Source organism: Panthera tigris, chromosome B4 (assembly GCF_018350195.1).
Source record: "Panthera tigris isolate Pti1 chromosome B4, P.tigris_Pti1_mat1.1, whole genome shotgun sequence".
Classification (NCBI taxonomy): Eukaryota; Metazoa; Chordata; class Mammalia; order Carnivora; family Felidae; genus Panthera; species Panthera tigris.
The window spans coordinates 47,693,134-47,711,173 of record NC_056666.1 but is presented as its reverse complement, the minus strand read 5'-3'; the positions used below and the strand labels follow the sequence as shown (position 1 = coordinate 47,711,173).

The window sequence follows — 18,040 nt, the reverse complement described above, 5'->3', positions numbered from 1 at the left end:
GCCCCATGTCCTTTTCCACCTCTTCCAACTCAAGATCTGGCTTCTGAAGCACATATCGCCCTCTCAATTTTTAGGAGCTAAAAGATCAAGATGTCCATGTCATATACTTCTTAGGCTTATAAATACCACCTACTGATTAAAAAATGAATATGCCCACATCTGAAAATAATAGAAAAGTATATAGTCGTCCCCCCTTATCTACAGGGGATACATTCCAAGACCCCCGGTGGATACCTGAAACTGCAGATAGTACTGAACCCTCTATATACTAGGCTTTTTCCTAGACATACATACCTTTGAGAGAGTTTAATTTCTAAATTAGGCACAGTCAGAGACTGACAAGAATAACTAATAATAAACTAGAACAACTGTAACAATATAACAATATACTGTAATAGAAGTTATGTGAACATGGTCTCATTCTCAAAATATCCTTTTGTACTGTGCTCATCCTTCTTGTGATGATGTGAGATGATCAAGTGCTCACGTGACGAGATGAAGTGAGGTGAATGACACACGCACAGGCCTTGTGAGGTTTCACTAGGTTACTATGGACCTTCTGACGATTTGTCAGCAGTAGGATCGTTTGATTCCAGACCATGGTTGACTCAGACAAGTCGGGACTGCTGGGAATTGGAATCTTCTGGGGTGGAGCGTGAGCACAGGAAACTGGAAACCTCTCGGGGTGATTCCGCTGGTCGCTGTGGTTGGAAGCCCTTGCGGAAGAGATTCACATTAGAGTCACTGCCTCATACCCATTGCACATAAACCCTGCAAACTTCTGTAAAGCATTTTCTGCCGACAGTCCAGCCCCATCCAAACCCATATCACATTTTTCATTAATTTAGGGCCCAAGGGACGGGTGAGGCAAGGTGGTGTGGAGACAGACTGAGGGGAACTAAGCAATCTCAGCCTCATTGTCAGAGTTGAGATGTTTTAAAAATACTCCCTACCTCGGGGCACCTGGGTGGCTCTGCGGGTTAAGTGGCCTACTCTTGGTTTCGGACCTGCGTGGGGCTCCTCACGGACAGTGTAGAACCTGCTTCACATTCTCTTCTCCCATCTCTCTCTCTCTCTCTGCCCCTCACCCTGGATTCAGGCTCTCACTCTCTCAAAGTAAAAAAACTTAAAAAAAAAAAATAGTCCCTACCTCAATTACTCCCATCAAGGGTAGAGAATAGGAGAGGATACCACCCCCTGAGCAAACCCCTTCTTTCTTCCAGGTCTATCTACTTGTAAAAAACTGCTGGGAGGAAGATCCAGAGAAGAGACCAGATTTCAAGAAAATTGAGTCTACGTTGGCCAAGATATTTGGGTATTGCTGAAATTTTTGCTTTTCCTCACTTATTTCAGATTTTTCTATTAATAGTTGACATCCAGTGGCACCTCAGAATGGAATGCCTGTTCTAATGAAAAACCCCAGACTGCAAACCCTGTCTCAAAAAAATTAAAATGAGATGGAGACCAACAGACCATTTTCTCAGGGAATAATCACTTGAAAAGTTAAATAGTCAAGGGCAAAACTTGCCTGATTAATATATAAACTCTGGCTGATCATAAATATGTCTGTTAAAAATCTAGTTCCCTGACCCTTCTGGAGGTAATTAGAAGTCTAGCACGAGTCCTGAGTATTTGCAAAGCCACTAGATCATTCTTAAGATCAAGAAGCTCTTAAAATCAGAAACTTTGGCCCTAGGTGCTTAAGCCTTGTGCCATGAATCAGATTTTAATTCAGCTTCCAAAATTAAAAAAAAAAACAAAAAAAGCACACAGTTATCCAGTAAGGTTGAATTCTAGATTTTCCGTGTTTTCAGTTAGAGTGAAAAAAATAACAGTGAAGAGATTAGGAGATCCAGCTTCTAGACGAGGGTCTGATAATAGCTTGCTGTAGGACATTGGGCAAAGTGCTTACCCTAACTGGATGTCAATTTTCTTTTTATTAAAACTGGACTTGAATAGGATGATTTCTGCAATTCCTTCCAGCTCTTATTTTCCATACTTCTCATTAAGTCAAAGATTCAGATACTTATTGAACCTAAAAGCCCAGGGCTGAGATGAGGTCAAGTGAAATCATGAAAGTGGTCATTGAAGGGTACATCTAATCTGTCATTTGTGTGGAAGGAGCAGAAAATAACAAATGATGTAATTCTTGCTCATTTTTTTATTTTTTCACAGACATTTTACTAAGATCCGATGAGACTGTATATGTGATAAGTGAAATGTAAACTCATGAAGATAAACTGGGCCCCTGATACATAGCCTTTAATAGGGTGGTTTTCAAACTTGGCTGCCCATTGAGATCACCAGGCAGCAGGGGGTGGGGCAGGAATGTTAAAAAAAACAACAACAGTGCCTGAGTCCTGCCCCAGAGAGTCTGATGTAATTGGTCTGGGGTGCAGGCTGGCATAGGGGTTGATAATAGCTCCTTGGGTGATTAGAATATGCAGTCAGGGTTGAGAAAACTGTTTTAATTGAATCAATGCATCACAAAGGGAGATCATCTATCTTTATTCCTTACACCTGCTCCCTCACCCAACTAGACTCTATACTGGTGGCTTCAAGGAGAACTCCCTGGGGAACTTGTTAAAAAATACTGTTTCATAATCCCAGACCTAGCGGTTTCCAGTTATGTAGGTCTGAGGTAGACTCAGAATTGTATTGAAATTTTAACAAACATCCCTCCCCACCTCCTTCTCCTTGAGGGCAGAAGTGGTAACTTAAATCGTTGTTGTAATAATGCAATAGTAGTATTTATTCAACCCCTTCTATGGTGCTGTAGATGGTATAAACATTATCTCGATACTGAACAACCTTACAGACAGACAATGTACCTCCTGACTGAGCTCTGCACCAAGGCTTGCAATGTGTCCCAGCGTCGAAGAAAGCTTGCATCTTGTCGAAGTGTCCTTGGCCTAACAAGATCATCCAGAGTTAGGTTTTGTGCTTTAGGACCCAGTCTTTCTTTTTTTTTTTTTTTTCATTTCTTTTTTCTTTTTTTTTAATGTTTGTTTATTTTTGAGAGAAAGAGAATGTGAGAGGGGGATTGGCAGAGGGAGACACAGAATCCAAAGCAGAGGACCCAAGCTTTCTGTTCTAAGGAGAAAACAGAAGGCTCAGCTTTGCTTTTCTCAGTCCTTCTCTTATACTTGTATTTATCACCTCTAGCGCCTTAAAAAAAAAAAGATTCTCCCTTTATTGTAAATCGTTATTAAAATTTTTTAATTTTAGAAAATAGGAATAAGCAAACAAAGGAAAAACATCACCTATTTATCAATAGATGGCTACTGGTTTTCAAAAATTAAAATTATAATTTTTGCTGTTTTATCAACTTTTCTACCTAATATAGAGGTAGCGTCTTTCTGTATCTTTAACTGTTCTAATTTGTATTTTATACAACACATGAATATTCCCTCGTGTCGTAATATTTTCGTTACGTTTTGTTACTCGTTTGGGTTACTTTCAAACACTTGCTGTTATAGAGACTGCTGTGACTTTTCTGAAGTTACCTTTCAGCACATTCTTGTGGTTTCCTGTGGCTAGTTCCTAGAAGAAGTGCTGGTGAACTGATCAGTGTGTGTACTTTTAAAGCTTGTGACACATTTTGCCACACTGCCCTCCAGGAAGATCATAGTGGATGTTTTTCCTCCTTACCTCCACTATTACCATTACTCTAACATTTGGTTTTCTTTTTTAAAAATCTTGTGTCTATTTCTAGGGGCGCCTTGGCGGCTCAGTCGGTTAAGCGACCGACTTGGTTTCAGCTCAGGTAGTGATCTCACGGTTTATGAGATTGAGCCCCGCGTCTGGCTCCTCATTGACAGCACAGAGCCTTCTTGGGATTCTCTCTCTCTCAAAATAAATAAATAAACTTTAAAAATATATCTTATGTCTCTTTCTATTTCTTTAATTTCTCCTGAGGCTAATTTTTTTTTAACGTGTGTTGACCGTTTTTATTTTATTTTTTGCTTTATAACTTTTTAATCACATTTGTCCACTATTTTACTGGATGTTTATGCTTTAATAATTTGTAGCAACTCTTTATTACTACCTACAGCCTATTTCACGACAAAAAAAATGAAAGTTATATGGACACCTTGATCCGACGTCTACAGCTGTATTCTCGAAACCTGGAACATCTGGTGGAGGAAAGGACGCAGCTGTACAAGGCAGAGAGGGACAGAGCTGACAGACTCAATTTTATGTTGCTTCCAAGGTAAGGCAGGTCCTCTTGCTGGTGTAGTTTCTCATGATTCCACAGCCATGCCTTCTTTCTTATAGCTGAAAGCGTCAGCATTTTCTTCTAGTATTGTTTTGTTTCCCTTGTATCTACATAAGATTGTTCCCTTTTGCACATTCTTCAACAGATTATTCGGTTAAAAAAAATACACATACCTTGCTAAGACTTGTTCTGGTTTGTACTGTAAATATCTAGAAGAAAAAGATTATTTTATTTTAAATTTAAATTTTGTTTTTAACGTTTATTGATTTTTGAGAGAGAGGGTGTGAGCAGGAGAGGGGCAGAGGGAGAGGGAGATACAGAATCTGAAGCAGGCTCCAGGCTCTTGAGCTGTCAGCACAGAGCCTGACGCAGGGCTCGAACCCACAAACCCATGACGTGACCTGAGCCAAAGTTGGACACTCAACCCACTGAGCCACACAGGCGCCCCCAAAAAAGTTATTTGCAAGCGGCTGTGTGTTGCCCCAGAAAGAGCATGGGCAGTGGAGTTAGCACGGCCAAGGTTCTAACACTTTGCCACTTTTACTAAGTCTGGGACCTGTGGCAGGTCACTGTCTGTCTCTCCCTAATCTCAAAATGGAAATTAAAATTTTCCTCTGGATTCTGTGAGCCATAAGGCACTTGTAGGCACTAACTACCCATTTCTTTTCTTCTTTTCACCTCAAAGTAGAAGCCAAATTACAAGGAGTAGGAACAGTCATTAGTGGAGGAGGTGGGGGCCACATATCAGATGCCTCATCACAGAGGCATCTGTGGGCTGGCGTCTGTTTTGTGAAACAGTATCACAGCCATGACATAAAGAGAAAGGAAGTAAGGTTGAAATCCCTATACAGCTTAAAGTTTTGTGAGTGTTAGTACTCAGATAATAACAAAGAAATGTTAAGAAAAGCAAGAAGTTAAAATATGGAGCTAGAAAACAGACTTTGGCCAAGGGGCCCTTAACTGTCACAAGTGAGCGGTAATGTTCTCTTCTCGTTCAAGTAGAATAAACTTTTGTTAGAGGAAGCCTAAGCTAGACAGTCCAGCATTGGGTGAAATCATGGAAGCTGAGGTCAGCTAGGCCTGAATTCAAACTGTGTTCCCACCACTGACTACCAATGTACAGTCTTGGACAATTACCTACATGATCTAAGCCTCAGTTTCTTTTGTACCTCACAGGCTAGCCCTAAGAATTTCCTGAAATAGTGCTCAGGATATAAAGTACTTAGCCCAGAGTCTGGAATGTCCATGGCTGTTATTATCATACATAATAGCCATGACTTTTAAATATAACTTGTGTTCATTATTGTTTTATTTTGAACCCATGCTTCATTTAGAGTATCAGCTCTATGTTAGTAAAAGGATGATTTTGAGAGTGTATGAGCTGTTCTCTCAATAGAACAGTTTCTCTTTGACAAACCCGAGTGACGAGGGTAGGAGTTACCAACATGCTCTGTTCAGTCATCTGTGCCTGAAGGAGGCCTACTGCAGGACCTGTGTGCCCTCAGAATGCCAAAGAATAGCCTGGAAATGGTGCCCTGGTAATAGGCTGGAGCCCTTAATATTCCCATCAGAGATTGCAATTTCTGTCAGAGCTTCATAAATGCTAGGTTTAAGATGCATAATTCCTTGCCTGGCCTTCAGTGCTGAGTTGTAACAAAAACAACATCCAGACAATCTGGCTGCCTTTCCCAGGGTGTCATCATCCGTGGTTTTAACCAATACTGTTACTCAAATGATTTGAAACGGCTGGCTCGCTGCCTCAGATTTTTATCTCACCTTTGCTGTAATGTGCCACTTTGATCACTAGATGGTAGTTTTAACTTTTGAGTATAGTTGACGTACAATGTTATACCAGCGTCAGGTGTAGGACAGAGTGATTTGAGATTCTGTGTAGTACTCCGTGCTCACCACAGTAAGCGAAGTTACCACCTGTCACCATACAGCGTTATTGTCACGAGAGGTCTCCCATCCAAGTACTAACCAGGCCCGACCCTGCTTAGCTTCCGAGATCAGACGAGATCGGGCGCGTTCAGGGTGGTATGGCCGTAGACATATTGTTACGATAGGATTGACTATATTCCCTATGCTCTACTTTTCATCTCCAGGGGTAGATGTTTTATCGGATTGCCACAGGTTATATAACACAGATCTCTTCACTAGCTGCAGTACACCATGATTCCAGTGCAACTGTCTGGTAATTTATGTAAAAATATATTTGTAAAAGAAAATTAAAATATACATGAACAATACCTAGAAGAATCAAAAAGAAATATTGACAGCAAGATTGTCAATAAACTAAGACTGCACGTAGGAACCAGACTCTACTTAACTGCTTACTTAAACAGTGCCTCTTGGCTTTTGAGATGTTAAAATAGAAGTTTTTTCTTCTTGTGGGAGGCCTTTCTAAGACATTTACTGTGTTCGCTAATCTGTGTCAGCAACAGCTTGTTACCAAAACTCACTGTGTTAAGTCACAGCCCTTCATTTATCTACCAACATTCGTTCCTCTCTTTGCGTACTATTTCCCAAGCTTATATGACTTTTCAGATATAAGCAGTAATATGAAGGGCAAAAACGGTGAAATATCCAATTTTATGATTACATTCATGTATCCTTCAAAAAATTTGCACCCTTATATTGGGCATGTCAAGAAAAACCACCCCAGAAGTGACCTCTGAGAATCCAATCAGCCACACCAAAGGGGTGTTTCTTAAAGGTCCCAGGCTTTGTCATCACACCAATAGAAAAAAATTCCCTTGATGCTTTGGAGGTTCTCAAAAGGAATGTTGCCTGTCCTTGTGGTTAACGAGCTGTTTTCTGGGGGAATGGAAGACATTGCTATTTGGACACAATTGGCATGCTTCCAGATCATCCCCATCTCCATGAATATCCAAGGTCTGGGTCGTGGAGGAGATGCCATGCAATAAAAAGACTGAAAGGCGGGAGGATGTTGCTGAGTTCTAATACTGCTTCTGCCATTACTGGCTGTGGGACCTTGTGAAAGTCATACTTTTTAAGCCTCAGGGTTATCAGTGACCTCTATGGCACCTCCCAGCAGCCATGTTCTATTCTAATGGTTCCATACTTGAGTCCTTTACAGAGCCATCCCAAGGGCAGACAGGGAGCACCCAGCCTCATGTCGGTCCTACTCCATTTTCTCAGTGAAAAGGCAATTGGCACATCAAGGAAGTGCAGTTCCTTCTTATGGTTCTGTCTTAATTCTGAGTCTGATATACCATTCCTTCTATCTCTGCAACAGAGGTATTCTAAGTTGCTTTATTTGACTTCTGCAGTTTTGCCATAATTTTAACATGTGTTTACATGGTGACTGACTTTGCTTTTTAAAGGACCCAAAAATATATCAAAGAAGTTCTCATTCAGAACATATCAAAGTTAATTTTTAAGTGCATTGTTCCTTTATAGTGATATGAAACAATACCATGTTAAATATGCTTGGGATGCAAAACCCTTGGCTCTGATGAAAAAGCCAGATCTGACAGCTGTAGTGATTTAAGCTCTTACATTAACAACACACTCTCCTCAGCTTCTGGATGTAGAGCAACATCTAGAAGAAGCTGACAATCAACAAAGTGGTAAAAAGTGGACAAGTATGTATACATATGAGGGTTACATAGGTACTAGAGTTATATGTACATGCATATAAGGGTTAATAGCCAAGTACTAAGTTAATGCTAAACCTGCATATATACATCTGAGTTCAAATACATGTATCATATGTGTATGTATATATTCTATTCCTATATTCAGTATGTGCAGCCTATCTTTGCTTCCTAGTCACTCCTTTCAGTGGAAATCCCAAATCCTAGGATGCTTTGTGGACAATTACTACTGTCTCACAGATTTATGCGAGATAAGAAAAAAAATTACTGAAGTTGAAGGCATTTTTTTCCCTTTCTCATCTAGGCTGGTGGTCAAGTCTCTGAAGGAGAAAGGCATTGTGGAGCCTGAATTGTATGAGGAAGTTACAATCTACTTCAGTGACATTGTAGGTTTTACCACCATCTGCAAATACAGCACCCCCATGGAAGTGGTGGACATGCTCAATGACATCTATAAGAGTTTTGACCACATTCTTGATCACCACGATGTGTACAAGGTAACCACATGACCTCCCAGGCTGAAATGATTGTACCACCCCATGTCAGCAGAGCCCGAGTTGATTGGTTCCTATTATTACTCAGCTCTTATCCTCTCTAAGGTTTAATGAATTTGTGGTTGAACACGAGCTAAAAGTGAAGGGAAGTGAAAGAATAAGAAGGGTCAGAAGTCAAAATGCCCACATGACTTTAAGAAGCACTGTGAAGGAAACAACATAAAGGTCATCAGGAATGAATTTTAGCTAATAAATTTAGTATTCTCAAATCACCTTTTAAAGAAATGGACAGTGTTTAGACTGATTGCAAATGAAGCGGAGAAGACACTGGAGTTACAACAAGTAGAATAGGAATCTGTTTTTGTTGTTGTTGTTGTTGCTGTTGTTGAAAGAACAAGCATCATTCAAAGAAGATTAAAGGAAAACAGGGAGAACACCCTGTAAGTTCAGAACTGGATCTGTCACCTGACTAGTGGGCTGACCAGTTTCGGGCTAATACTGCCTGAGTCAGAAGAGTAAAGGACAATTGAATTCCCCCATTTTCATGTTGGAAAAGTAGCAGAGCATATGGAGCAAATAACTTTAGAAATAGAGCTCTTCATTCAAATCCCACTTGGCCCTACCTAACTGCGACCTCATAAAATACATTTAATTTTACCTATCTGTAAAACGGGATGATAATAACACCGAACTCAGTGGGTTATTGTGATGACTATTGAAATAAACCATATGCCTGAAATACTGTATCCTTACAAGTAAAGTTTAAAGGTCACTCATGTGACAGTCTGTCATAATGGTTATTACCCACATAGAGGGTGTCCCTTTTAGGGTCTGTCCTAGCCCCATCTTCACCCTATGTAGGCCAGAAAGCCATATTAACAACAGTTCTTGTTGGACAGAAAATGGTTATGCCTTGCAGAGACGGTTGGCAAAGAGAAGTTAACTAGTCAACAAATGTGAACTATATGACCATGACAATAACATTAAAAGAGAGGTCATTTACAAAGAATAATGTTGGTAGGATACTGCTGATACAAATTTGCTTATTACAAGAAAAGTGTTTAGAATCACCATGCTATAAGAATGTGCATTACATCTTGGAGGAAACTACAATTAATTTTTTTTTGTCCAAAAGGATATCAAAAATAAAATGTTAAGTACTAAAGGTGACTTTTCTGGTAATTAAATGTTATACGCCATCATTCAGATTATAATGTAAACTTTATAGAATTGTTACCACATCTAGATTACTTATGTTATTATAAAGTACTCTCATATGGTCAAAATTACTTATCATTCATTTAACTGGACTATAAAACCGTGAAGAAATTTGCATAGATCTGGTCTTGAACTAGTCCCAGAAAAAGTGTACAGGGCTATGCTCTGACTGGGTTCTCAAAAGCTTTTGTTTTGATACGTAGTCAACTACTTGTTTTTAATTTCTTGTGCCTTTTGAAGGGATAGAATCACTAATGAGAAACCATTTCCACAGGTGGAAACCATTGGTGATGCCTACATGGTGGCCAGTGGTTTGCCTAAGAGGAATGGCAATAGGCACGCAATAGACATTGCCAAGATGGCCTTGGATATCCTCAGCTTCATGGGGACCTTCGAGCTGGAGCATCTTCCCGGTCTCCCAATATGGATTCGCATTGGCGTTCATTCTGGTATGGAGTTAAGCATTGTAGCAAATGGGAACATATAAACCTCTGTGCACCAACTAAATAAGAAAGGATAAAGGGTCTTAAGATGTGATTGATTTTCACATGAAGTTCATCCCGTTACATATCCCGATATGAGACAATCCTTTGAGAGTTCTAGGGAACACCACCTTTTACAGCACCTCTGACTCCTGGAATGCTAAACACCAACCACAGACTGAAGTAACAGCCTCCAGATTTCTTCCTAAGTCCTCATATATATTATTTATTTCCTCCCCATCCCTTCCGTCTCCTGCCCCCAACTTCTGCACATTTTTTTCCCACTAAACTTTTAGAGTATCTTTCATGGATTAGATTATCTACAGGGAAAAAAATAGCTGGTAAAATTCCTATAATGAAAGGCATTTATGTCTGCCTCACCCCCCTCAGTAGTACTGAAAGTACATGGATCACTTCAAAGACCATGAAAGATACTCAGCCAGGAATGTAGAGATTTGAGAACATGAGCTATAAATGTTATAGAAAAATATAGTTGGAGAGGACTCAGAAGTCATCTGGATTAATCTTTTATCGGGCACAAATTATCTTTATACGTTCCAAGACAAGTAATAATACAGCTACTTTTAGAATAATCCCAGGAGTCCCTCAAAACTCAGTTTCCAAAGCCAACTCACTCCATCATTAAATAGTTAAAATGATTAACAGTCTTTCCGTGTGTTAAATCACACCTCCCTATACTTTCTTGCCATTGCTTTTTTCTGCCCTCCAAGGCTCACAGAAGACTCAAATTACAGAAAACCCAAGATCACTCCAGACTCTGTGGCAAGAACCAGACCACTGCATTTGCGAATGTCATCCTGTATCCACAGTGCCTAGCACAGAGCCTGGCAGTAAATATTTCTTGATTTAGTAATGAACCAGTGATATTCTCAAAGTAACAGTAAATGGAAGTTAAAAATTTCTGCCATGTTCACTCTTCCCCAATCATGTCCACAACCATGTATTAGGGATGTTTCTGTGTACACAGGAGGGGACTTCTCGAGCATTTCCCTAGCCAGCAACAGCACGGGGTCCCTTTTCTGACCCATCACAAATGCCAGGCCTGAGGGACAGCAGCAGGGCTGACTGAACCAAGTCAAGGAGGCTGACTGAATCAAGTCAAGGAGGCTGACTGAACCAAGTCAACCAAGTCTGGTTCCTGGCCCAATCTCTTTTCCCCTGTGACCAACTCAATGTCTGAGCTCAGCGCCTGGGCCCACATGCCACCACATTGGGCTGGAATGATAATAGATATTAGGCACACATACCTGGAGAGGTTTAGGCCTAAGAAATTAGGAGGTTGCGGTTAAATACTGATAATTGAAAACAAGACTTAATATCTGCAGGAATTTCCTGCTACCAGGCCCTTCCCCAGCTTTATCTACTCCATTTCTGAAGTGAAGAGTCACCTGTAATTAGACCTAGCACACCGAAGGCACAGATCAGAGATCTCCTGACCAAGTCGCAGCCTCTGTTGCTCCTTGCCTTCTGTAGGTTGTTCTGTTTTTGTGTGTTTTTGTTTGTTTTTCGGTTGGCTATTTTGTGCTGTTTTGCATTGAACCTCAAAGAAGGGCTCGGCACTCAAAGGAAGATCCAGTATTTTTATTCTTTTTCAATGTGTGTGGTCAGAGAATTTGTAGGATAAATCTACAAAGGAACTCATACAGATCAAAACCCAATAAGCCAACTAGAAAATCAATAGCTACCGTTATCCAAAAATCCAGTTTTGCGGTTTCTAGATTCATCTTGAACTTCTAAAATGTGTAACTCCTTGCATTCAGTCATTTCACACAAATGCTTCATGAACAACCCTTCTTCCCTGCCTAACATCCTGCTGTGCCCAGTCTTGCCTTGGGTTCTGTTCTTGTCAGGATGCCCTTGTGCCACAGCCCTCCCCACCCCCATCCCACTGCATTTCACATGACGTGTGAAGTGCTCAGAGATGATTATGCCAAGTCCTTGTCTTCCGGGTTCTCCATCATTGGCTCACCAGGCCAAGAAATGCTACTCTGAGTAAATAAAAATAAACTAAAACAAAATTTGGCCATTGAGCCTTCCAGTGTACCAGGCCCTCCAGCATTTCAGAGCTCAGGGAAGTGTGGTGTGGGAGAGTCTCCATTCTTCCTGAGAGCCTTCTATTGAAAATACTAAAAACAACTTCCCACATTTGCAGCCTGGATCTCTGGATATCTTCTTGTGTTGTGCAAATGTACTTTTCTGTGCTAGGGCAGAACACCTTCTAGAAGCTTGTCTTGTTCCAACCATATTTTCCTCATTGAATACATCCATTTAAAACAAAAGCCACAGCTCCTTTTTCATACTGCCATCCACTTCTACGTAAAATGAAGGATTCGGCACTGTGCCTGAGAAAGAGGCTTACCCACCTTAACTCCACACTGTGATTTCTGCCGCTTCCACTTCCTGCTTTCTGTGCATTTCAGGTCCCTGTGCTGCTGGAGTTGTGGGAATCAAGATGCCTCGTTATTGCCTATTTGGAGATACCGTCAACACAGCCTCTAGGATGGAATCCACTGGCCTCCGTAAGAAAGGAGATTGCTTTTCTTAGAGGAAGCTTGTGGCTTCCAGCAGAGGGGAATTACAAAATAAAATGCACAATAGGGACATACAAAGTACAAGGGAGATGAAGGAATGACCTTTCACAATGACTGGACGTGAGCCTGTGTCAATACCGTCCTTGCTGCATTTGCTTTTGTTGTTACCATATACTGAGAATTATTGTATTCTTACTTTTTAGCTAAGTGGTAGGCTATTTCATTAGTTTTGGTTCATTTGAAATGCATTCAGGTATGCGCTACTTGGAATAGTTATGAAAGTTAGCATAGATCCATGCAAGTTAAAAAAAAAAGATTCAATGGGCTAGATATGGAGCATACACTGGTTCACTTTCCTATTCCAATTTAGTTTTCCCAAGAATTGGTTTTCGTAAAGAAAAATGTAAGTATTTATTATATGCAAAAGCCTATATTGCATTTGCCTGGCAGGGCAGAGACACCATGAGCTACATGCAGTAGATGCTCCATAAATATTGGTGACAGCGATAGTAACAGAAACATATACAAGAGAGAAAGAGGGGTGCCCGGATGGCTCAGTCAGTTATGCATCCGACTTTGGTTCAGGTCATGATCTCACGGTTCATGGGTTCGAGCCCCACGTCGGGCTCTGGGCTGACAGCTCGGAGCCTGGAACCTACTTCAGATTCTGTGTCTCCTTCTCTCTCTGCCCCTCCCCCACTCATGCTCTCTCTCAAAAATAAATAAGTATTCAAAAATACAATTTAAAAAAAGAGAGAAAGAAAGCTTTGATAGGCGTGGGTGGAACTTACAAAAACACAGGTGGTAGAGTGGTATTTGGGCAGTCCACCGACAGCCTGCTACTGATTTGTACTAGAAAATCATGGTGTAAAGGAAAGAATAAGGTTGGGGCCAGACGGATTTGGTTATAATTATAATGACAGAAGTCATTATCTAAGCTGGGGAGGAATCTACCTCATCTTTCTAGGCATCGGAAAGCTGAAGAAATAAATCGAGGATGGGATACCAAGCTTGCTGGAAGGGTTTCTGGAAGGAGTTGATGTGATGTATGCTAAGCCTCTGATACATGGCAGACAACATAGGATTGTGATTATTCGTACTATTGTCATTGTCTGTGGCACCCATTGAGGGAAAGTGCTGCACCAATGGTGGACCACAACGGGGAATGTCTTCACCAACTATTTATGAGAAGGATAATAGTGTCCTCAAAGGGTAAAACTTAAGAAAATCATGACCCTCTAATTCCCTCCTGAGTCTCTACCTTGCTGCCCACACTTAAGCTGTTATTAGAACTTATACACAGGGACCCAAAACCAAATTCCAGCTGTCAAGTTCCGTACCACAAACTAAACCCAAGACAAGGTGCAGGGGCTACCTCTCTGTGCTAGAGTGAGAACCTGTGGAGCACAACCTGAGGAACCCTGTCACTCAGCACCCCAAAAAGCAGTGCCAGACCCTCTTTCATCCCATGTGTGATATTTATCTCACTGATTGTATTTTTAAGTGTTCTTTCACTAAACCATCTCAGCTGTCAAGAACATCTGTAACAAATGTCCTGAATCAAGTGGAAACAAATGTGTTTGTATAATATTCTTTAAAATGGTTGAGATTTTCATTGATCAGTTTTGCATTTCCAGCCTTGAGAATTCATGTGAGCGGCTCCACAATAGCCATCCTGAAGAGAACTGAATGCCAGTTCCTATATGAAGTGAGAGGGGAAACATATTTAAAGGTAAGGGATCCGCAGGCAGAAGACCCAGAAAAAGCACTCACTTTGGCCCACCTCCTTGGAGAATGGACATCCAGTGGTCAATAATGTCATCTTCAATGAAGATGAAGAATCCTTTTCTGCCTTCCCCAGAGTGATCACCCATGATCCCCTGTAGGAGAAGCCACCACCAAAGAATGTGAACTCAGAACCCTTTAAATATTTTGAACTAGGGCCAATATGTTATAAAATGTCACCATCATTTCTTCCACATGCATCCAACTTTTGTCCCCAAGTCCTCCTGCAAAGCCGAGAGCTAAGGTGTGGGACGGGACTTATTTAACTTAAGTCAAAGCCCCCATCTCCTCACTCACTTCCAGTCTTTCACTGCAAGATGCTGCTTCTCTCTAAAACCACCTCTCCAGGAATTGCTTTACCATTCTGAAGCTGTGGACCAGCTGTGGTCCCCAGACTTCTGATCCAGTGTCATCTGGGTGCTTTCTAAAATATAGATGCCCAGACTCTCCACCAGGCTTGCTGCGGAAGGCCCTCTGTGGATGTAGATCAGGAACCTGTATTTTTAATGAGTGTGCTCAGTGATCCGGTCGTACACCAAAGTTTGAGAACCACCCGTCTCTCCTCTCCACGATGTTCCTCACATTCAGAACAGCTGCCCTCCAGAGCCACCAGATGTCTCCACTTGGCTCTCAGGCCACTTTTCAAAGGTCCTTAGAATCTTTTCACGATTGGTCTGAAGCCAACTACCAACTCTAAAATGATCTGTCTCCAGGAGCCACAGTGCTTCTGGCCTTTACACTGTGACTGCAACTTGGAAAAGCCTCCTTTCGTGTAGACGTGTCCTAATATCACACTTACTTTTTGAGTCCTCCGTAAATACACTTTCTATACAGAACATTGCCACCCAAGTAGAAGCGGTGTCTAGATTACTGTGGTCCAAACACAGCCAGCAAACTACTGGCTTGAAAGATGAGTGATTTTTAATTTTTTTTAAGCTTAAGGTGGGTAACTAGCAAAGGGCTAGTTTTTGTGACAAAATCTTGTGGCGAAAAGGGCTAGAAGAAAATGTAGGTGATGAAAACCAGTTGAATTTCTTGGTGAAGCAGGATTGTACCTCAATTTCCTTCTTTTTTAATTTAGACTTCTTACGATGTTCCTGTAGTGACATTTTGAAATGTCTTTGGGAAAAAAAGAGAACTCTTCTTTGGAAAAAACAAACATGTCTAGGGGGTGAGAGGCTTATTTTCAAAAAGGCACTTGGAAATGAAGATCTGTCTAGAGAGGATGAGAATCACATCGGGAACATGTGCTGTGCTGAAATGTAGGCAGTGATAAGAAACATGGAAGGGAAAGGTCTCTTGGAAATGACTATTTGTCAGAATGGCGGGCTGGAACTGACCTGTCTCCCTGGCCTCCGTGGCACTCACCTTGCTTGCCTCCCTAGGGAAGAGGAACCGAGACTACCTACTGGCTGACGGGGGTGAAGGACCGGGAGTACAACCTGCCAACACCTCCTACTGTGTAAGCTGCTGGGGGGTGGGTGTGGTGGGGAGGAGACAGGCGAGTGGAAGTCTTGGCTTTGACAGCTGTGCCACATACAAGGAATTTCACTGTGGGCAAAAAGCTTGGCTAGTGGCAATGATCTATTGAACAAGAGGCCAGGGACTACATACACGAGAAGTTTAGAAACCTCCCCCTCTGGCTGCCAGAAATGGGGTGTTTCAGGCATGCTCAGAACAGAGGGTAGTTGACCGCTCACCTCCTGCATGACAGGTTCGGGCATGAGTGGAGCATTGCTGGGGCAAAGAGGCACCCTATTCTCTACGGCTGCCAACGGCTCTCTGCTGGGCTGCTGGAAACGGGCCCTCTCCCAGCCCCAGGACTGCGGTTCTGCGTTTTCATGTGGAGCTTGGGTTCTCCCAGAGAGGAGGAAGATGAGGTTTCAGGTCTAACGAACAGGTTTCAGTTCCCTTGAAGATGACTCAAATGACCATCCAGTTGCACATTTCGTTGCTGCAATAAGTCATACAGCTGTTACCGTGGCTTTTGCTATGGCACAGAGACTCTGTCTTGCAGACCCCTAGATGCTGGACCCACATAGACGGCCAGCCTGAAGAGAAGCCAAAACAACCCAGATCTTTTCTGGGCCCCAGGTCCATTTCAAAGTCTTGAAACCCACCATCCCTTCTAAGCCTTCCTCAGACAAGAGCCACGCTGCAGGATGTGTGGGACCAAGTCCTCAGGCTTATGTTGCAGGGGCCTTGCATTGTCGTGGCTTCTTTTCTCCTCCCTGCGGTGGCTTGCGTAAACCTCACTGCACTTCCAAATCAAGCAGCGTGTTGTTTCAGTTTGAAGGTGAAATATAATTTTCCGCTCAAAATATATTCTGCTCTTTCTCCAATTACACAGAGCAGGGATGGCAGCTCTTTTAAACTTGTCAAAAGCAAGGCTCATTCTGTATTCTCCGGACTCCCGGTGTTTGGTGCAGAATAAGCATTCCGAATAAGAATTCGATAAAATAAGCATTCTTTTGTGTAAACTGAACTGATTGTTCTGGAGCTAAGGAATATTCTGTGTGAATTGCTGAGAAGTGCCATTTTTTCTCCCCACTCTCTTTCCAGGGAGAATCAGCAGCGCTTGCAAGCCGAATTTTCCGACATGATTGCCAACTCTTTGCAGAAAAGACAGGCGGCGGGGATAAGAAGCCGAAAACCAACACGGGTGGCCAGCTACAAAAAAGGCACTCTGGAATACTTGCAGCTGAACACAACAGACAAGGAGAGCACCCATTTTTAAACCAAAATGAAGTCCCAGGACTCCGCAAATTAAGTACAGCCTCACTTAGACAGCGGCCTCAAGTGTCCCAGAGACCTAATGCAATAGAAGACTTAGATACTACACTCTGCTTCGCCTTGGCTGCCCTGTCTGGAACACAGACTTGCCTCTATGAATCAGATGTGCGCTCTCAGCACAAAAATTACCTTTTACTCTGGAGTCTGACCTCAACAGTGACTCCAGGGAGCTTCCACCTGGGAAAGAAGAGGAATGGATGTACTATCTCTAGGTTGAAGAGATTGTGTTCTTCATCTGTTTTGTTTTCGTTTTTGTTTTGTTTACTGACTCATTTTCCTTCTGTATTCATGAGAGAAGTTTTTTAAATTGTCACAATTATATCTTAAATAACTTTTCTCCATTAAACTATATTTAACTCATAATTTTTGCAGAAAGTATGCTACATGTTAGGCAGGAATAAAAGTTAAAAATTTACTGAGTCTGTGAATGTGTTTCCACCTGCTCCAGCCATTTCCCTGAAATGCTGCAGCCATCGTCTTGTGCTTGCTGAAAAACTGTGCTTGCTAAATTCCCCAGCACTGAAGTCAGGCAAAACCAGCACTGTTGCTCGGGGCCAAAAACCTTGATGTTAGTATCACCTGCTCCACATGAGGTGATTTTACATCTAGCCTTCTACCACGGGAGGCGGGACCTACAGTTGTCTCCGGTCTGAGACAAAGATCAAATGTTACTTCCCGGTAAACACAAAGTCCAGTAAAACCTTGGATTGTGACTAACTTGTTCTGCATGTGTTCTACCAGATGAGCAAGCATTTCTAATAAGTTTTAACTTGATAAACAAGAGATGTCTTGCAATACAAGTAGTACGTGACACCCAATGTCACCTGATCACAACTGAGCCAACGGTTCTTTTCTCTCTCTCTCTCATTGCAGGATT

The 18,040-nt window shown here is 41.8% G+C and overlaps 1 protein-coding gene and 1 pseudogene across 1 annotated transcript in view; one reads left to right on the top strand and one right to left on the bottom strand.

Annotated features, from left to right (window-relative positions):
• Positions 1-17,515, top strand: part of GUCY2C (guanylate cyclase 2C) — a 68,640-nt gene extending 51,125 nt beyond the window's left edge. The window contains exons 20-27 of the mRNA XM_007082767.3: positions 1,224-1,315; positions 4,055-4,213; positions 8,144-8,336; positions 9,826-10,000; positions 12,475-12,573; positions 14,223-14,317; positions 15,756-15,832; positions 16,933-17,515. Coding sequence (XP_007082829.1) covers positions 1,224-1,315; positions 4,055-4,213; positions 8,144-8,336; positions 9,826-10,000; positions 12,475-12,573; positions 14,223-14,317; positions 15,756-15,832; positions 16,933-17,107 — 1,065 coding nt within the window. The 3' untranslated portion in view covers positions 17,108-17,515. The remainder of the gene's footprint in view (positions 1-1,223; positions 1,316-4,054; positions 4,214-8,143; positions 8,337-9,825; positions 10,001-12,474; positions 12,574-14,222; positions 14,318-15,755; positions 15,833-16,932) is intronic.
• Positions 6,154-6,270, bottom strand: LOC122240688 (annotated as a pseudogene).
• Positions 17,516-18,040: the final 525 nt, after the last annotated feature.